This window comes from Eleutherodactylus coqui, chromosome 6 (assembly GCF_035609145.1).
Source record: "Eleutherodactylus coqui strain aEleCoq1 chromosome 6, aEleCoq1.hap1, whole genome shotgun sequence".
In the NCBI taxonomy this organism is placed as follows: domain Eukaryota; kingdom Metazoa; phylum Chordata; class Amphibia; order Anura; family Eleutherodactylidae; genus Eleutherodactylus; species Eleutherodactylus coqui.
Genome location: NC_089842.1, coordinates 209,796,784 through 209,818,925, shown reverse-complemented (window position 1 = coordinate 209,818,925; position 22,142 = coordinate 209,796,784). Strand labels below are relative to the sequence as shown.

The following is a 22,142-nucleotide window of genomic DNA, read 5'->3' as shown; positions in this document are numbered from 1 at the left end:
TGAAAATGGTATTAAAACCAGCTTGATATATCACCAAAAATTATGCTAAAATTATGTGGGTAACCAAAAAAAGTAAAAAAATATGCACAAATCACTAAAATGTGTCTGGTCTTTAAAAGGGAGCTCAGCAAGATACTTTATCATTATCTTGATTGATGGGAGTCCCATAGGTTGGACCCCGGTTGAGAAAACATGACCCAAGCATAGTCATCAATGCTATTGACTCGACTAACCCTTTTAAGGACCAAAACAAGGGTTAATAAAGAGTTAATCATGTGACGGAAACTTCATAGATCATACAGCATATGCAACAGCCATCATATACAGTAATACATAGAAAAATCAAAGTGTTCAATACACATATCAGAAAAACAACTTTACAGGTATACCACCACCCCACTAGATCAGAAGGTAAAAAGTCATACTTACCTTTCCCAATATATGAATGGAATCAATAAGGGAATTCCCACGGAATCACTCAGTTTTATCTGATGACCTGATACTTCAAAAAGGGGAAAAAAAGACACTTGTGTGTAATAAATGCAAGAATTATATACGGCATAGCCCAACGTACCATCTACAGTACTACTCTTAAAGAGGTATAATTATATTATGGCAAATGATATAGAAGTAAAAAAATCCATACATAGAAAAATAAAAATGTAAAAAGTTACCTTCCCTGTATTTCTGCAGGTGGAATCGTCCATGTCCTATGTCTTACAGCATATGTTTACCTTAGACTTCTTGCTGCCATGTGGCATAAAAAACATCTAAATTAGCAGTGGCCCATAAAGAGCAACAAAAACAGACAAGCTGGAGATAAGACACCAGAGTAAGATCCAAAGAAAATATCAGGAACAAAGTTGTTGATGCTTTATACAGCATGTCCTACGCCAAATGCAACTGGAGCAATGCCACAAGAGGGGACAGACTAACCCATTATCCTTGTTTCCTTCCATTACTTCTCTTCTTCAAGCCACAAAAGTTCATAAACTTTTTACAACTATTCAACTACTTAATTTTTTATGTAAAATAAGGCAAGATGGAGATTCCTTCTACATACTGGTAGAACTGTTGCAGTGTTTTTGATCACTGTCTTACTGCATAAGCCAATGTATGCTTTACCTTACAGACATCTGGACATTCTCCTTAACAAGCTTCTGGTACAGTACCAAATTCACGGTTACCTCAACAATCATAAATTATCCTGAGACAGGAAGCATCTCCATACCATTTTACTACCACCTCCGTGTGTGACTGTTGGTCTCGTTTGTGAAGGTCTGCGTTTATTTAAAGGGGTTGTCCAGCTATAAACTATGGATAGCCTATCCTCAGAATAGGCCATCAATAGTAGATCTGCAGGGAGCCACCGTCCACGACCCTTACTGATCAGTTGTTTTCCAGACTAGAGCACTCATGCAGTAAGCTGATTTATGCAGAAAGCGGGTAATTCTGTTCCCACTGTAGTGGTCAGACTTGGTATTGCAGACATAGTTTCCATTTACTTCAAAGGGAACTTTGCCTGCAATACCAAGCTGTGACATTATCAGTAGTGAATGGTGGCTGCTTAAACTGCACGATCAGTGATGAGCTTCATCGCTGATCTCTCATGCTGCATAAAGGATGCACGATCAGCTCATCGCTGATCGCACAGTTTAAACAGCGGCTGTTCAATAGTGAACGACGGCTGTGTTATGTGAATGGAGGGGGGCCGGGGGACTGAGAGGAGACACGGGGACGAGTGTCGGGCAAATGATCCTGTGTAAATGGGCCTTTAGTCATAAAGTCGGACTTGAGCCACTTATTTACATCCCTAATCTCCTGCTGCCTTTCTGGTATGATACATGGTACAGGTAGTATTTTAAAAAATACCACTTTGGAGGCATTCACCTTAATGTTACATCCTAGGTGCTTGAAATCGTTTTTAAGGACCATCCACCTACTTCTAACTTACCTACACCTACATCAACCTATTTCTAACTGAGCCACACTGCTCAAACGCTTAAAAAAATGATAATTCTGGTATTGTTGTAATCATAGCAACCTACAGAAAAAAAAGTTATATCATTTATATCACTTAGGTAACGCTGTAAAAAAAAGGCAGAATTGACGTGTTTTTATAAACCTGCCCCACAAAAAATGAATGTGCCCCCAAATGGTACCAATAAAAACTACAGCTCACCATGCAACAAACACGCCCTGATATGGTTGTGTTCATGGAAATATTAAAAAGTGGCTTTTGAAAAGTGGAGATGAAAATCTCAAAAGCCATTGTGTCCTTATGTAGTATACTGGGTCCCATCCTAAAGGGGTTAATACCCCCCTTTGAATTTTCGCGTGTCAACAGTAACCAGTGGTATATGCACTATTTTATGCAGAGGGGAAAATAATGGAATATGTTTGTAGATCTGGCACAGATTTTGATGTTACCCACATGCCTGAGCCATATTTTGTATAGTTTAGCATTTATTAAGTTTAAAACATAGCAAAAACAGAGCAATACAGTGCAATAATGTGTCAACGCAAAGTAACTAATAGAACGTATGCAATATTTAAGAAAATATAAATATGCATTATACTGGGCCATAAATATCATCCACGTTGCGATCTACTTTAGGCTGGATTCACACGAACGTATATCGGCTCAGTTTTCACGCCGAGCCGATATACGTCGTCTCTCTCTGCAGGGGGGAGGCTGGAAGAGCCAGGAGCAGTGCTCTGAGCTCCTGCCCCCTCTCCGCCCCTCTGCACTATTTGCAATGAAGAGAGGCGGGACGGGGGTGGGACTAATTCGCGGCACTTAGCCCCGCCCCCTTTCATTGCAAATAGTGTAGAGGGGCGGAGAGGAGGCAGAGAGGGGGCGGGAGCTCAGTTCCTGCTCCTTGCTCTCCCCCCCCCCTGCAGATGAGGACGACGTATATCAGCTCGGCGTGAAAACCGAGCCGATATACGTTCGGGTGAATCCAGCCTTAGTCTGTTTAATTCCAGGTGTCAGAAAGTATGCACAGCATATAGTGAATATCTATAGAAACACATGGAAAGTCATACAAAAAACTTGCTAAACTGATGAAAATGCTCTGTAATTTCGCCTGCTATAGGGTAATCGCCCATAGTGAAAGTGTCATTTTTGGGTGGATTTATGCTTTAAAGGGCCACTCCAGTGATTTTTTTTCCATTCATTATGTAACTACCCCCACAGTATATATGTCATCTAGCATTATCTTGGTAATTTATTCCTTTCTATCTGATACTTCCTACAGTCCTTCTTCTCAGATGATCTCAATTCTGATCTGTTCAGATTTATGTAGGTTTATGGGTTCAGTTTCTAGTCAATTTCTCAGTCTGTGTGATACTAATAAAACTGCTTAGACGGGGACACAGACACCCTTATCACAGTTACTGATAATTATCAGACAACTCCTATCACACAGTATTAATAAAGGAGATCACAGCTCATCCTCCTCACCATATAATTATGGTGAGTAGCTTACTTAGCTGAATATAAAAGGTAATAATAATTTAAATGTCCACTGAGCAGGCAGAAATGGTACAGCCTCTAGCTAATGTTCTGCTGATACATCATGAGATTGATGTGAAAGTGAAAGCTAAAATCTCACCATCAATATGGTCCCTGATAAGCATCAGACAGGAGACCTGTAGTGCATGGAAGTGGCTGCAATACACAGATGAGACTTCCAGAGTGTGATGGGCAATCAGGTGATGGGGCAGGGATAGAAAAATGTGTTTTAGCTGCAGTGGCCCTTTAAGTCCAAACTGATATCCATAATGCAAGTGTTGAACATGCCATGTAATAGCAATCATACATTGATATACAGCCTGTAATTTTTTAGCCTAAGTCATTATTCCTTGATTTGTTTTTCTGATGCATTGCGCCAAGTCTCCTGCATAGATATAGAGATAAATGACTGGTTACTTGCAGCTGAATGCAGTGTTTAGGACCTGTTAGGTCCTCTGACCAGTAGGGCTGGCAAGATGGCTTTGCAGCTCCGCTGACTCTATTGCACCTCTTCTTTTTTTGGATGACCCTGGTCTCCTGCATTAGATTTGGCTCCCGATGCTTTGAATCTGTCATGTAGGTCGTCGCCTCCATTCATTGTCAATGGGTGACATGAGTGGGCAAAGGAAACCTAATGTCACACATTGACAGTAAGCCCACTGGACAGATTTAAAGGCTTTGGAGCCAAGGTTGATGAACTTCATTGCAGAGGAAAGAAGACTGGACAAAGGAAAGAAGAGATCAGTAGCACTGTGGCTGCAAAGCTATGCAGCCGACCCTGCTGTTCAGAGGACATGACAGGTTCTCATTAAAGGGCTTGTCCGAAATACAATTTCTTCATAAAAATGAGTCCCTCATGTGCAAAACATGATAAAGAGTTCATACTTACCGCACCCGCACCTTCCCATCCGGCGGCTTCAAGTCTTCCTGTTGATGTACTGTTTACCTGCTGCAGTCAGCCTGTAACAACACATAACCCTGCTACTGCAGCCAATGACAGAGCTCAACAATGATCGGATCACTGACCCCTGTCATTGGCTGCAGCAGCAGGTTTACAGGACATCCCAGCTTGACTGTAGGCTGCAAACAATCACCAGGGAGACTCAAAGCCACCAGTGGGGACGAGCGGGGAGCAGTATGAGCTCTCTATTATGTTTTGCACATGGGGTACCTTACCTGTTTTTATAAGGAAGCTGTATCTTAGACAAGCTCCAACATGTTTTAGTGGCGGCTGCAGATATCCAGGCATTTAGGATTTGAAGGGAACTTAGAGGGCTCACAGGACCAAGGCCGCTGAGTCCAGGGGTGGTATTATCATACTCACTTGTCTCCCCGTTCCAGCGCTCGTTGTACAGAAAAGACTCCTTCAGCACACGCGGTTATTTAATGAGAGGGTGGTGCACGAACATGCTGAAGGATTCCACTCCATACAACGAACTGCAAGTCTGTTTTTTAAAAAAAGCTAAAATGGTGGGTGTTCATAAATGGACATTTTTTTCATGATTGGTAATCTTTAAAAGTAACGCTTTATTTGCAAGGAAAATGGCTGCCTCTCTTAGCTGACTGCATCTAAATAAGAAGACCACTATAACCTTATTAATTCTTTGACCAATTCATATTATAAACTTTATATTACATTTTATTAAATAGTAACATATGAACTCAGAAGCAGCATTAAGAATAATTAGAAATAATTTTCTTGAATTACAGAATTTACTGCTACATCAGTCCTCAACTCTTCAGTCCCTGAGATCCCTACTTTGTAGATTGGTACTGTCCTTATTGTCGTCCCCATTAACTCCCTAAAGCTGCTCTTGGCATCTGTATCACGACTATAAAAAGGAAGGTAACATATCACAGCTTTGTTTCCTGTGTTACAAAATTATGACTCTTACAGGGGTTGTTTGGAAAGCCCATTTTCATTTACCCCATTGGAGAATTCAGAGTCAATAAATATGTATGTGGACCTCTATTTAAGATGATAATCCCTAGAGAGGAGGTGGGCCTGTCCCATCCTGCATTACATTGTCCCATCGCTCTGGTGGACCTGTCCCATCCTGCATTACACGGACAACCTGTAATAAGTATTGCACTGTGTCCATTCCTAATTTCTCCTGTGGAGGCACTGTAGGGAAACTGAGTACTTACTCTCCACAGATTAGAACTGATTGCTAAGGCTCCCAGCAGGAAAACACTTTGTGACCAGCTTATTTTGACCGTAGGAACTGTCCAAAGCAGAGAAGCTCTTGAAAATTCTCCCATAAACGCTAAAGGCAACTTGTGGTAGCCAGTGGGAACATAGAGAAATCTTGCTTATTGACGTAGCAGTAGACCTCTAGTATATAAAAATTAGGCATAGCTAGGGGTAGTATTAAAAATTCCCAACGTAGCAGACTTTTTGGGTTTGTGTGTAGTTTTCATTGAAATACGTTATAAAATATAAATAGTCTCACTGTTTTGCCTGTGGACAGTTTGATTTAATAGCGTAAAATGTTTTTACTTGAGATGCTTCTAGATGGCGTCAAAATATTGAACATGCAGGAATAGTACATTGACCCAATGCATTCACCGCAGGTCATCCAAATAGGTTAACTGGAACTAGGGGCAGAACTACAATTTATAAGGTCCATAGTGTAGTCAAGAATGAGCTCCCACTTGAGTAGCTATTAAAAAGGACCTATCACGTCCACTGACAAGTAGGATGGGCTGATTCCTCCAGTGTTTTTATTTTGGTTTTAGCCCCTAGTTTCTCCTGTAGTGGCTCCCATTACCTTTGGAGTCCACTACTACTCCAATGCCAAATGGCGGTCTCCAATGCCCCATGTCAAAGGGTGACATGATGTTTGATTGACACTGAACGCTTGAGAGTGCCCACTTCACACTGGACTGGTATCAGGCTCTATAAGTAATAGGAGCCATTGTAAGCATGGGGGGAAGCTATAACAAAAATAAAAACACTGTAATAATCTGCGGGGATAAAGATGTAAATGTGTACAGTGTTTCAGAGGACGTATCAGGTCATCTTTAAGGGATGGACAGTAATGTCATTTACTGATCTCCTGCACATAGGAGAATTCGCACAACAGCACTAAATAGCATAAAGCCACCATTAAAGGAGCAAAACTGTACATCTGACTGGACCCCTCAGGCTCTGGGTGCCATTGCAGCTGCTATGGCAATAGTTACTCCTTCTTCATCTGAACTGGCGCAACTACACCTTTTGCATAGCCTGGCAGTCAACAGACTAAAATGGGCTATGCAAATAGTGTAGCGTTAAGCAAACAGCTGCGGCGCTCTGAATTTTTGGTGCTGAATACATCTGTATATCTCATAAACATAATATATTGTGTCATGGAGGCAAACAAGTAAAAGACAACAGCAAAGTGACGTGAAATAGCTGAAAAGTTCATGAAACATGTAGTCTTTATGTCTTATGTACTGTGATACCGCATGTTAGGTCATACTTTGTGAAGGCCATGCAAGATGCACTGTCAACCTCCCATCACTAAGGAACAACCAATTTACTTATGATCTATCTTGTAATACTTCTCAGAAAGTCATTTGGCAAAACAGCTGCCCATGTTGAAAAATTATTTTGCAATTAAGATCATTCAGCCACCTTGACTGTTTTTACACGTGAGTGGATTTTGACGTGGGTGGTTAGGTGAGCCTTACGAGTGAAACACTTGCCACACTCAGAGCAAGCGTAGGGCCTTTCACCAGTGTGTGTTGTCTGATGGCGGACGAGATCCCTATTGAGAGCAAACCTCTTATCACACTTGTTACATGCATATGGCCTCTCCCCCGTGTGTGACCTCTGGTGGACATTGAGGTTGGAGTAACACGTGAATCCTTTACCGCACACAGTACAGACAAATGCCCAATCTCCAGTATGAGCAGCCTTATGTTTTACCAGTCGAGAGTTATCAGCAAAACTTTTTCCACACTCTTCGCAGGTAAATGGCTTCTCTCCGGTATGAGACCTCTTGTGTATGACAAGAGCGGATGTGCATGAAAACGTTTTCCCGCATTCTACACAAATGTATGGCTTTTCTCCTGTGTGTGTCCTGTTATGGATAAACAGAGAAGAGTTACTGGTAAAACTTTTACCGCACTCCCAACAGACATAAGGTCTCTCTCCGGTGTGGATTCTTATGTGAGTGGAAAGCGTGGCACTGCTGGTAAAACTCTTCCCACAATGTGTGCAGGTGTATGGACGTTCTCCTGTGTGGATCCTCTCATGTATGATCAAAGAAGACTTTCGGGCAAAACTTTTTCCACAGTTGTTACAAGAGAAAGGCCGTTCTCCAGTGTGAGACCTTTGATGTATGATGAGGTGAGAACTTGAGATGCAGCTTCGCCCACATTCGGTGCATACGTAGGTTTTCTGCGCCTTATAGGGGGTGTAAGGGATAGTGAATTTTGAGACCTCTAAGGAATCTTTGCTACGTTTCTTACTCTTATATTTAGATTCCACAGTCGATTTACATAGCCGTGCTTTGCTGCTCTTCTTTTCTCCATCGTCTTCATTATGACTTTCTGGCAAACTCACATTCTCTGAGACATTATCTAGTTCTTTACAGCTGGCAGATTCCTTGTTTGAATTTATCTCAGTGGTTTTTTGTTTGCTGGACTTCCGGCATCTTAATTTCTGCTGAGTATGGTTAGGTTTATCCTTTTCACCTTCTTCATCATTTAGAGACGGTGACTTACGCCCACTTGGTGAGATGGGTCCTGCCAAGATGAAAGTACATAAGAGAAGTTAAAACAGTCGCTATATACAATTTCAGGCCAATAAATGCATAAAGTGTATTGGTTATAAACATTTCAGAAAGACTTTGTTACAGTCAGAGTCTTGCTTTCCTTAAAATATAAAGCGGTGAGTAGCTATATTCAACTGCTACAATTTATTTGACGTCAACAAAAGTTCAGAGACTACTGATTCCCCTGATGGAACCTAGGGGGTGGTAGTAGTCCAAAACACATAAGATTTACCTAATCCGTTTTAAGTGGCATCTAGAGAATGAGCTAATGTCTAATATTAGATGTTAGCAGAGTCTCCTCTATGGAGCATGTGGGCAGAAGCTGGAGGTGCTATTTCTTACCTGCCCACTAACCACTGCAAAAATGGGCATCCTTGATCAGATAAGTATCATTTTTTTTGTATTTTTTGCATGTAGAACTGCCTGCACTGTAACCGAAAATACAATTCCCCATAAAATTAAAGGAGTTTTCCGGCTTCTAACAACACTGGACATCCTGACCAATCAGCAGTTCTAGTGTACGCAGCCGCTGATTCCATCCATTATGCCATGGCCTTGTCATTTTAATGGGACTGAATCTGTATTACCACTCCGGCCGTGGCACAATGTATAGAACTGTGTATTTCCGGCAAATAGCTGATTGGCAAAGGGGTGTCCAAGGTCTGAGACCCCCACCAATCTGCAATTGCTGACCTGTCCTGAGAATGGGTCATAAGTATGTGGAAATTTGCAAATCCTTTTAATTAAAGAGTTATTCCCTGCATCCTCTTTGCTGTTTTCCAAGAACAGAAGTGCCCCACCCATCCACTATGCAAGGAATTGCAGCAGTGCTCCATTCCAGTGTGTGGGACTGACAGCAGTTCTCCACACAGTTGGGAGTTTTACTGTGCAGGTAAAACTTACAGTACAACCAAGTAATCCTAATGACTAGCTATCAATGTGCAATTGGTGAAGATCTGACCCCTAGCAGAAAGCGGAACCAGCATCGAGTCTGGTAATAAAGCTTAGTTCTCCTCACTTGGGTTTGAACTGCCGTACCAGACATAGTCGCCTGATCACAAAGGGGAGCATTGTGGTTACTCCCCTACAGGCCACACATTAATGGTTTATCCTAAGTATAAAGCTATGAAAAAAACTGATAGAAAACCATTTATATAGAATCCTGAACCACTGTGGGGAAAATGTGTTAGCATTAGTGATGAGCGAGCATACTCGCTAAGGCATTGCCTTTAGCGAGTACCTGCCCGCTCGAGAGAAAAGGTTCAGGTGACGGCGGCGGGCAGGGAGCTGCGGGGGAGAGCAGGGAGGAACAGAGGGGAGATCTCTCTCTCCCTCCTTCCCCCCGCTCACTGCCCGCACTCACCGCTTCCCCACGCCGGCACCCGAACCTTTTCTCTCGAGCGGGCAGGTATTCGCTATGGGCAATGCTCGCTCGAGCAATTGCCCTTAGCGAGTATGCTCGCTCATCTCTAGTTAGCATCCTTGTCGGTTTATTTTTCTCTCTATGGCATGATTTTAGAACGCAATACACATATTAGAGATCGTTGTACAGGATTTGCAAAAATGTTGACTGATCTATGGGTTGTTTCTGGCACAGAAGCTCAGTTTCATTGAAATACTGCAAATAGGGCTTGAATGCAATACCATACACAACCTGTACATAGACATGGTGCTATATTTGGAAAAATAATAGTCATATCTTTCTAATCAGGACAACCCCTTTAATAGAGCTGTTAATTGAGTTTTCTGGGCAAAAACTATTGAACACCTAACTTCAGGATGGGTCATCACTAGCAGAATCGGGATCCCCCACTGAACAGCTGATGAGAACATGCATCAGATGTCTATAATGATCAGAATGCTATCCGTTCAGCTGTGGCCAAGTTTGGTATTGCAGCTTTCTCTCTCATTGAAGTGAATACTATTGCTTGCTGAGGCCAGATTCAGACAGCCGTATGGAAGTTGTGAATGAGAAGCATTGGCATAACTTATATCAGATGGCACATGGACACCCGTCTGTGTGTCGTTCAATATTCGTAGATTCTGCACATTGCATTTTCTACTCTTGTCCATGAAAATAGACAAAAATAGGCCATGCAGAGATTTCTGATGGTCTGTATGAAAGAACATTTGTGCAAATAGCCTCATAGGCTATTATGGCACCGTGAGATGTTCCGTGGAACACATGGCCCAAATATATACCTTTCTGAATGAGTCCTTGTTATGAGGATAGGTCATTAATAGGCTTAATCTGGAAACCCATTTTAAGTATGGACCAGAGTAGCATGGCTGCTTTCTTCCTGAAACAGTGCCACAACTGTCCACAGGCTGTGTATGGTAATGCAGCTGAGCCTAATTCACTTCAATGGAGCTGAGCAGCAAAATCAGAATAAACATGTGCACAAGGGTGGCGCTGTTTATGGAAGAGAACAGCCATATTTCCTTAAACCTACACAGCCACTCCGATACTGCGTTGTCTATTTTTTAAAGTAAACCTGTCACCAGGTTCACGCTGCTTGAACCATTGGCAGCATGAATCCAGGACAGATTTGAATTCAGTCCATGTATGTTTTATTCTAAAACCCTGCTGTATTTCAGAAAAAAACTTACTTTGAATTGGAGCTCAGCTGGAAAGGAGCTCCGAGTCACAGAGTGGGCTACGCTGTGCTCTTCTCGCCATGTGTATAGGGAGAGGGCTGTCAGTCTTGATGCCGTGGCAGGGACAGCCTGGCACGACCTGCCTCTTTGACCTGGAGCTCCTTTCGCTCAGAGTCAAACTTTTAAGTATGCTTTTTCCTGAAACGCAGCAGTATTTTGGAATAACACATGGGGGCAATAGGCTGCTCATGGTTCAGGCAGCATGAAGCTTGTGACAGGGTTCCTTTAACGATCAGTTTCTTGCATCGTCTACATTTAAGGATTAGTTTCTAGGGAAGTAGTTTTAGCCCTCGCATACTTAGGGTAGTGCTGCATTAACCCCTTAGTGACGGAGCCTTTTAAAAAATTGTAGCTCCTTTATTTATCCATCGACGTCGCTGTATGAGGGCTTGTTTTTTGCGGAACGAGTTGTATTTTTCAATGGTGCTATATATTGTACCATATAATGTACTGAAAATTTTTAAAAAAATTCTAAGTGGAGAGAAATGGAAAAAACGACATTCGACCATCTTTCAGTGCGTCCTGTTTCTACGGTGCACAAACTGCAACAAAAATGACCCGCTAACTTTTTTCTATGTGTCAGTACGATTACTATGATACCAAACTTATATAGTTTTTTTTTTTGCTACTTGTATTTTTTTTAAGATATTTAATTTTTAAAATTATTTTCTGTGTCCATTTTCTGTGCATAATAATTTTTTTTAATTTTTCTGTTGACATAGTTGTGTGAGAGCTCATTTTGTGCGGTACGTCTTGTCGTTTCCGGTGGTACCATTTTTGCATGCAATTGACTTTTTGATCGCTTTTTATTACATTTTTTCTCAGAGATAGAGTGACCAAAAACGCATTTCTGGCGTTCTTTCTTTTTTTTTTGGACCACATTGGGGGTAAATAATGTGTTACTTTGATCGATCAGACTTTTACGGACGCAGCGATACCAAACACGTATTTGGTTTATTATTTAGATTTTTTTATTGCAAATACGACAAAAGGGGTTGTTTTTGAACTATTATTTCTTTTTTTTAATAATTAGTAAAACTTTTTTGTTCTTATTTTTACACTTTCTTTTAGTCCTCCTAGAGGACCCCAACCAGCGATGCTTTGATCGCTCCTGCAGTATGACGTAATGCTATAGCATTACGTCATACTGCATTTTGACAGGCAGCCTACCAAGCCACTCCACGATGAGGGCTTGATAGGCAGTCTTCCAAGGCAGCCCTGGGGCCTTTTAGAAGGCCCCCGGCTGCCATGACACCTGCACGCATCAGAATTGACAGCCGCATTTAAAGGGTTAATAGCCACGATCGGCCGCATGGCCGATTGCGGCTATTGCCCACGGGTGTCAGCTGTAATAAACAGCTGACACCCGGGCTGTATGGAGGGAGATAGCAGCGCTATCTCCCTCCATACACGACCTGCAACGGCAGGACGTAAAAACACTATGGGGCCGTCGCTAAGGGGTTAAGAACCATTTCTATACATGCATTTCGGCCATTACCCTTTCTAACCTTCCAGCTCAATAGTTTTGGGATTTTTTTAATAACCATCCTTTGCTTCCTACATATTCTCATTTTGCCAGTAGGAGCTGTGAGCTTGTAGACCATACAGCGTCTAGACACACTATAAAGTCAAGCTGATTAAACATTATTGTTTTCTGTACTCTTTGCTGCACGCCCTCCCTTATCTTGTGCTGCCATTTACTAGATCCTGTTTATTTGTGCTACCAGGGGTTCACCATGACAGCTAACCTTCTTCCTCTCAATGCTCCATTGTTCTTGGGTGGCATCAATGATGACTGCTCTACAGGTTCCCTGCTCATTGGATACTTGTCCCAGTCCATGTATAGTGATTGCAAATTAACCAGATTACAATGAAAGCAGAAACTACTAGCTCCAAGTTTCAAGGTTATTCATCAAGCACTGTGTCCCCTTTATTCTTCACACAAGCACAGTCCAGTATGTGCCATGGTGGCTAGAGCTAGGCACAGAATAAGTAATAAATGCATGACTGCTGCGGGTCTGACTACTGAGATCACACTGATCACCAGTGATTATGAGCACAATGGTCCCTGCATCCCCTTTGTGAATGGAAAGTGGGCAAGTGTGACTACTACTCCATTTATTTCTATAGGACTAATAGAGATAGTCAAGTGCTGTGCTCGGCTATCTCCATATAAATTAGCACTACTGCTCCATTCACAAAGGGGACTAAGGGCCTCTGTTCTTGTGATTGCTGGGGGTACCAGCGATCAGACCCGACCCATCATACAGTCACCACTTAACCTCTAAAGAACTTCTAAAGAACTTACTGTGGAAAAACACATTTAAATTGTCACCAACGTTTTAAACAAGCTGTGGTTATATGATACGAGGGGCTGCTGATAAGTCTTTAATTTGTGTTCTTTTTTTGTTTCTATGGTAACGAATGTTACATCACATGAAAGCCTTATGTGCCTAATATAGGTTTTCAAAATTTTGTGTTTGTAGCTTATGGCAACAGTGATCTAGGCACGCGGGACAACAAAATGATGGAGTCTAGGGCGATATTCACAGCAAATGAGAGCAGAGGAGTGATAAAATTCTTGTTTCTGCAAGGAAAGGCAACGAAGGATATTCATGGTGATATGTCGCAGACATTGGGGGATCAATGCCCTTCATATTCTACAGTTAAGAACTGGATTGTCAAATTTAAAACGGGCCACTTCAGAACCAATGATGAGGGACGTCCTGGACGACTGAGAGAGGTTGTTGTTCCGAAGATCGTCAATGCTGTGCACAACCTCATACTGGAGAATCGACGAATTTCAGCTAAAGGAATAGCAGACATCATGGGGATTTCTCGTGAACGTGTTTGTGTCATTATCCATGAACATTTGAACATGAAGAAGCGATGTGCAAAGTGGGTCCCCAAATGTTTGACAACAGATCAGAAAAGCATGCGAGTGAGAACTTCCCGGTCCATTTGTCAGCGTTTTCGGACTGATAAGAACTTCCTGGATGAACTGGTCACTATGGATGATACCTCTATTTATTTGTATGACCCTGAAACCAAGGAGCAGTCAAAAGAGTGGAGGCACAGTGGTTCTCCTCGCCTAAAGAAGTTCAGCCACTAAGGTGATGGCGTCTGTGTTCTGGGATAAGGAGGCCGTGCTGCTAGTCGACTACCTTCAAAATGGTTCCACCATCAATGCAAGGTATTACATTGAACTTTTGGACCACTTGAAGGCAACTTTGAAGGCCAAAAGGTGCGGCAAGCTGTCCAAAGGAATCTTGTTCCTGCAAGAAAATGTCTCCGCTCACGCTGCACAAGCGACCACGGCAAAACTGGTGGAGCTAGCCTTGTAGCTGGTTAACTACCCACCTTATTCACCAGATCTAGCTCCCTCCAACTATCATCTGTTTCCAAACCTGAAGAAACACCTCAAGGGTACCAAATTTCACACCATTTCTGATGCCATGGCTGCAATGGATGACTGGTTTAAGGCACAACCAAAATCCTTCTTTTTGCAAGCCTTACAGAAGTTGGAATACCGATGTAAGAAGTGTGTTGGCATCAGTGGAGAGTATGTGGAGTAAATGTAAAGTTTCATCTTCCTATCTCGTTTCTTTCTGGGTAAAGCCAAAGACTTATCAGCAGCCACGCATAGCCAGTGTGATAATGATGCTTTTATGCTAAAAAATCTCTCTAGAGTTCCATCTCCTATCCCACTAGTTGGTTTTTCACTGTCTGCTCTCACAGGATTGACAGCAGAACAGAAGTTAAGTCATCATACTTATTGAGCTGCATGCAGAAAGGAGGGGGAGGAAGAGACACACACAGACATGAATGTCAGAGCTAATGTTGAGATATATGCTGCTGTTAGCACACTGCTAAATCTTTCTACACATTCCTACATGATGAGGTTATGTCTGTGTGTGTAGCACACAGTTAGAAACCAGAATCTCTGCAATTCTCTATGTCTAGTCAAAAAAACACTACACAACATAGCACTGCAGCCAAGCTCCTCAGTATTGTAATGGCCAGAAATAGTGTTATTCCTCATAAATTGCAGCTTATTCTGAAAATTCATCAGAAAAGTTAGGTACACTTTAAGCTCTTTTAGGTGTTAGTATATGCTGATCAATATTTAAGCAAATAGGATATACTGACAAAATATACCAGCTTCAAAAAGTCTATATATCATGTAAAGGGAAATACAGGTCACACTAAATTAAGCATGTACCATTTTTTTCTATTTTAATGCTTTTTGAATCAGTATAATATTTTGCTAAAGCTATGCAAAACGCATGTTCCAGTAGATGTGCCATTGTAGACGTTCTAGTCAAAACTCAATGACTGGAGAAGAAGGATAACCTTTATACTCAACATATAAACATCTTCTATCTGGACTACCACTCTCTATAAATCCTTTTAGAATATATACACATCATAGAGTGAAGCCTTATTACAGCCATAACTAAAAGGCTCTACAAAGGACTGCTTCAGCTCTGAAGGACTTAGCATGACTATGGATTACATAAGCAAATGGAATATAATACAATACCTCTGCAGAGCTACTTTAGGAGGTAGTTTCCCTACAAGTCAATGTCCGAACTTCTAACAGGCCTTAATACATGACTAAAGATATAAGCCAAACCAGAGTTTTCTCCATAAGGAAAAGATAACCATGTGCAGTTAACTGTTTTGAAGTTCTTGCCCTTCATCAGTGTACAGTAGGTTTGTGGTTGGGTTGGCGAAAGGCCTGTGATATGAGTTAGTAGGGGTACTTTTTCTGTTTGTGAAGAGCATTAGGAAGGTGTAATGGGTATGCAGATAGGAGGTGGTACAAAGTCTCTGCAGCGCCACCTAATGGAAAGCAGCTTCACTGTACGTCAATGTTTGACCTTATAACAGGCTTGCAAAATAAGTAATGTATAAGATAGTAGAATAATATATATATTAAAAGGGGTTTTTTTTAGTCATGACCCCTAGGTCTGTGTTGACAGGCTACAGTCTGCCTGTCTACGGGACATCACAAACTGCTGCAGTCACTCATGGATCTCAGTGTTTCAGTCGTGTTGTCTGTGATTGGCTATAGCAGCTTGTGGCATACCATACACAGACTGACTACACCATACTAACACACGTGTTAGAGGGTAGATTGTAGCTGCAGCACTGGAGCTATGGGGAGCCAGGAGAGGCGAGTATACAATTTTTTATAAATGGGGAGCGCAAATTTTAAAAAAAATTACTCAGAGAACCCCTTTAAGATATTATATAAACCTTACTATAGAATATATAGGATAAAAGCCTCTCACCCTACTTCACAGGTGTCTAACCTAGCCAACCAGAAACTTACTGTATGAGGGGCAAGAACTCCAAAACAGCCGTCTATACATGGGCATCTTTTCCATATGTAGAAGACTCTGCTTTGGCTTGTATCCTTAGTTATGTTACAAGGCCTATTAGAAAGTTGGACATTGACTTCCAGTAGGTGGTGTTGCAGAGGCATTATACATTCTCCTGTTTGCATACTAAACTTCCGAGAAGAGCATTTCATGGCCTATAAGTCTTTCTAAGCCTACTTGGCGCTCCCGACCTATATATTACATAGTCACAAACAATGTGTGAGAACCTGCATGTTCACCTTCCAGACATGTGATGAAGAATGTGAGTGAGCTCGGGTCTCCGCCTGTACCTTTCCAGCATATCCATGTTCCCTATTAGATTATGTATCTATGTGTAAATAAACTATCACAACACAAGGAAATTGCAATAAACATACCATATATATTTATAACAACAGATTAAAGGTAAAATACTGACATGCCATTTAGTTTTAGAAAAAAGTAATACTAAAATTTAGCCGATATATAATACAAAACTTTATGTCCCCATTCTAGTCAAGAGTCCTTATAATTTCCCCCCTTTTCGAGGATGTGAACCAGAAGCTCCTCCCTTTGTACGTAAAGTACTCCTTCGCACGTTACTTGGCTCTCCTTTTCCTGTCTGAAGAGTCAGGTGTCGACGGTGAGCAGTTGTCTCCAAGGGAGATTCCATTGAAAGCCTTTTGGATGCAATTTCATTGGCTTCCATGAGAAGTTTGAGTTTATTTGCTCGATAACGGGCTGTATCTTCCCGATAGCGTGCAGTTTCTTCTCGTGCTTTCTCTTGGTTGGTAGCTAGAAGGTCCAGCATGTGATTCATGGCCACCACCTCAGCATGTAAGCGTTGTAGGCTACTGCCCAACTCTTGCAATCCTTTTCCCTGACAATGCTCACACTCGTCATGTTTCATCATTTTGTCAAGCAAAGGTTCACAGTCTACATTGTCCATGTCAGATTTATCCCGTAACGTTCCCAGCTGGTGAAGGTTCTCGATGGTTGATTCTGCTTCGATATCTTGAGCATCTACTTTAGTCACAATGATTTCTTGATTCTCATCTAGGAAGTGGAAAAAAAGGAACCTAGTAGTGATGTCTGCGCAAGAAACTCTTAAGAAGTATACAAGTACTGTATGTAGTTACTGCCATATAATTACCAGAAGATGTAGAGCCAAAATCACTGTCGGCTGTGTGCTCGGGAGACGCCCCAAAGCCCATCAGGTCCTGAAACATTTCTGAAATAAACAAAAGGAATCAACTTAGTTCCAAGAATTTTGTGCCGATGATCGCTTAAAGCCTAGCACTATATGCCCTAGAATAGACTATTATATAATAGGAATTTATTAAAGGGATAGATGCCTTTAAATCCAACCATCCTTTAGATATTCTCCTAACACTATGTCTCCCCTTCACTCCCACAACTCTAATAGAACAGAAAAAAACTGTCATGTATGCTAATGAGCGGATCTTATGACATGTTCTAGGGCTCCTAAGTAACCCTCAGTGGGAGTTGAAGAGCAACAATGCGACATGATTGCTTACACGCTTTTGATTGGATACTAAGGAAAAAACAGCAATTGCACCTTTTTTGTCATTCAATTAAGTGACATAAAATGTTATCCATATTCTACAGGTCAGGAAGGTTACTGCAATACTAAATTCACATTGTTTTTTAAATGTTTTTCAACTTTTGCAAAACAAAAGTATTTTTCCCAAAATTGTTGTACATTGTTCAGGTAGCCATAATGCTTTTGTTTTTCTGTTGGCAGAGCTGTGAGAAGGTGTATTTTTTATGAGATGAGCTGTAGGTTCATCGGTACCATTTGTCAGTAAACATGACTTTTGATCTCTTTTTATTCTATGTTTTTAGAGGTGGGGTGGCCAAAAAATCTATTCTGCCATTGCTTTTTGTTTTCTGTTTACGGCATTCACAGTGCGGCACAAATAACCTTATCCTTATTTTAAGGGCCAGTTCGAATACAACAATATCGTTTTATTATGTTTTTTCTACTTTTGCACAATAACAGCATTCTTCATTCAAAAATATATACATTTTTGCACTGCTATATTCAGAGAGCAATAAAGTTTTAAAGTGAGCAGTGTGACAGCTCGTTTTTAGTGGGCGAACTGTAATTGTTTTTTTCACATCACTTTGGTAGTATTCTGCCATTATTTTTCAATTTCATCACCATGAAGTAAAAATAATGCTTTCGTTTTATAGCATGGTTTGCATTGAGCATGATAATACTAAGTATATGTCTTTTTAATTGTTTTATTTTTTTTTTACACAATAAAGCGATGTGTTATCTTATTTTTTTATGTTTTATTGTACTTTAATTCACTTCTTTTTTTAGTCCCACTAGGGGACTTGACAATGCAATTGCTTCTATAATTGACTGAGTGTATTATACAATACACTGAGAGGTAGCTTATTAGACCCTGCCTCTGGTAAAGTGTAATAGGCTTCTGTGGATGACAGAATCGCAGCCCCATTTTAGGCATCTGGTTGTCATAGCGACCCACTGGCATCCCATGATCACTCTGCAGAAAAGGGGGTTAATAAGCTGTCAGCCACTTAGATGCCATGGTCACAACTGACCGTGGCATGTAAGGAGTTAGGCTGCCGTGATCAGAGCTAGTTCTGATCCCAGCAGTTGCCATAGGAGCCCACCAATGTATGTCAGCAGAAATCCTGCTTCTGATCTCCTGGGTACAGTGGCAGTACTCATGAGATCACCATGATGTATACACTGATTAGGCATTTTATCAGACATCTGTCCTTTCATGATTGAATCTTCCCTGTATTGATATTAGACCTGGGACCCCAGAGTGCAGCAAAAAATGAGAGTGACAAATTTTTAGAGGATCAGTTTTAGTTTGAATCCACATTAGAATGGAAAAATCCAGTGATCTGGTTGACTTAAGATAAAGCCTAGTTATTGGTACTAGACCAGTTGGGGCCAGGATTTCATAAACTGTCAACATTGTGGGGTTTTCTCATAAAGTGGTGTGGAGAACATACTGAAAATGGTGTGCTTGAGGAAAAACATCCAGCAAAAGAGGATCCTCTAGACATAACCAACTCATCAATGAAAGGGGTTAAGTGGTGAATGTCAAGAATCATTTTGATGCACAGGCGCTGCACAATCAAGAAAATTGCCTCTGAATACAACGCTGGAGCTCCAACTAAGCACAATTTGTCGTTTCTTAGGACAATAGGCTATTACATGGAAATAGCAAGACAAGACTCCAGAGGGAAAAAGAGAGCAAAAATTAGATCACTGGACAGTGGAAAAATATCACCTGGTCAGATGAATCTAGATTTCTGTTGTACCATTGCAATGGGAGTTTCAGAATATGATACAAGCAGCATGAATCGATGAGCCCTTCCTGTTAGCTGTTCAGAGCATTCAGAATCTTCATGCGACAATATTCCTGAAGAACGATTTCAAGACCTAGTAGAATCTAATCAACAATGAACTGCTGCAATTTTGAAATCGAAAGGAGGTCCAACACACTACTAGATGGGGGTGTCTGTTAAAATGGCCATTCACTGTACATCTACAATGGAGCAGAAAGTAACCCTCACTCATGACAGATATATACATCATAGAGCGTAAAGCGATCAAGCTATTTTGTCATCATCACATATCAAAAGCAATAACTTTTTTTAGTTTCCTGTTTTTTGAGGGACAAGTTGTTTCTTTCAATTCCGTATAATTTCTTAATTAGCATTAGGGATTCAAAAAAATATATTATTTTTTGCATTTATTCCCACTGCTTACCATATGGTATAAATAATATTTTAACTTTATTCTACAGAATGGTACAAATATGGTTCAATATCAAATATGCACAGGGAGATTCAAAAGACAGGGCCTCCCGGAATATCTTCCGAACAGAAAGAGATAAGAGTAGAAAATACAAAACTTAAATTTGGAGGGGGGACTTTTTGCCACAATGGAAAGGGGGTCAAGGAGTACATGATTTAAGTGTAGAATAAGGTGATGTGGAAGACACTAATCGCATGACTTTTCAGGTACCAGAAGATGCCGTTAACAATCCAGGACAGAACTGAGATCATCCCGAAGGTCGGTAACCGACGTTCATGTGAGATGGCTGAGGCTTTCAATCAAGAACACCCAGGAAATAGCTAGTGAGTACACAAACTGTCAGGAAACTGAATCAAAAGTTCAGGGAAACTCGTAGTGATCCAGGACAAACCGAGAACTGGAGAACTTGACTTACATCATGCTCTAATGCCAGTCTCCTGGTGCTTTTCTGTGCACTCTTCATGAAAATAGGTAGAACAGCTATAGACACCTGATGTGCGTTGCAGATATTGTGCCAATTTCTGATGAGATTCTACCCTTAAATCATTCATCCGAGGACCAGTCCCCATTCCATTTAAGTTTTTTGGGTTGAATTGAGAGATAAGCAAGCATACTCGCTATGGACAATTACTCGATCGAGCATTGTCCTTAGCAAGTACCTGCCCGCTCGGAAGAAAAGGTTCAGCTACCGGCGTGGGTGAGAGGTGAGTTGCGGCAGTGAGCAGGGGGGAGAGAGAGATCTCCCCTCTGTTCCTCCCTGCTCTCCCCCGCCGCTCCCCGCCCGCCGAACCTTTTCTTCCGAGCGGGCAGGTAATCACTAAGGGCAATGCTCGATCGAGTAATTGCCCTTAGCGAGTATGCTCGCTCATCTCTAGTTGAATTCAATATGGATGCCACCAAGATGACTTCCAAGCATCACCATAGTGCCAAAAAGTTTTACCCTACTCATCTAAGTGTTCTACAAATTTCCTACTTGCATCTCTTTTCGTGCAGAAGGTATTCCGGTGGCCCTGACTTTAGAATCACCCAGTACATATTGGGTATTCTTAAATTTTTGAACATTTGCACAATAATATAATGTTTTATGGATGACTATTTTTTTTTTTGCAATAAATTGTTGTTTTTATTGGTACCACTTTGGGATACATAGGATTTATTGATTAATTTTTAACAATTCATTTATTTTTTGGGGGTGTTTGAAGGTTTAGATAACTAAAAAGAAAATCTACCATTTGCTAGTTTTATTTCACCATACGGTATTAATAATAATGAACTCTCATGACGTGCTACGATTACGTCAGTACCAAATATGTGATTTATTTAACAGGTTTTTTTTTAATTAAATATTTTTTAAAAGAAATTTGGATTCTTTGGAGGTGGAGACTTTTTTTTTTTTTATTAAACTTCACATTGCATGTGTTATCCTCGCCTGTGAAAAAGCTAAGAATATGACAATCAGCAATTCTATCGGTCTGCGTGAAAGAAAGTTTGTGTGAATAACCTCAAATATACGGTCATCTGAATGGGCCATTAGTACAAAGTTGTAAATACTTAGTATTCCAATGTATTGTGAACTTTCAGTGTATCAGCAATATGTTAGATCTGGATGCTAATGGGCTCACAGAGGGAGCTCCTTAGATGCCGTGGTCGCTATTGATTATGACATGTAAGAGCTTAAATGGCCAGGATCAAAGCCTTGATCCTGGCAGTAAGAGTACCTATATGATTACATACATGTACAACATGGGGCCTTTAGACAAGAGAATACATGATGTACTGGTACATGTATGACATGCAGTGTTAAGGAGCTGACAAAGTAAGGTCTCTTGATCAAGTTGAAAATATGTTGGGTTGTAGTCTGTGCTAATCGGAGGAGGGAGATCAGCTGTTTGAAGGAACCGCGGCACTCATTTGAGCACTACAACCTCTTTAATATTTATATCTGATTACCATCCTGTTCGTACTCATAGTGCCGCACTTTTTATAGTGGCCACCCTGAGCACTGCTGC

At 41.1% G+C, this 22,142-nt stretch overlaps 1 protein-coding gene across 2 annotated transcripts in view; it reads right to left on the bottom strand.

Annotated features, from left to right (window-relative positions):
* Positions 1–6,866: 6,866 nt before the first annotated feature.
* LOC136633161 (zinc finger protein 300-like) overlaps positions 6,867–22,142 on the bottom strand; it is a 30,451-nt gene continuing 15,175 nt past the window's right edge. The window contains exons 4-5 of one of the 2 annotated variants that reach the window (XM_066608679.1): positions 17,458–17,535; positions 16,700–17,360 (exon numbers count right to left, since the gene is read on the bottom strand). In XM_066608679.1, the coding sequence (XP_066464776.1) occupies positions 16,831–17,360; positions 17,458–17,535 (608 nt within the window). In that variant the 3' untranslated portion in view covers positions 16,700–16,830. Of the gene's footprint in view, positions 8,252–16,699; positions 17,361–17,457; positions 17,536–22,142 lie in introns of those variants that run through there. The other variant, XM_066608678.1, reaches the window with a different exon arrangement.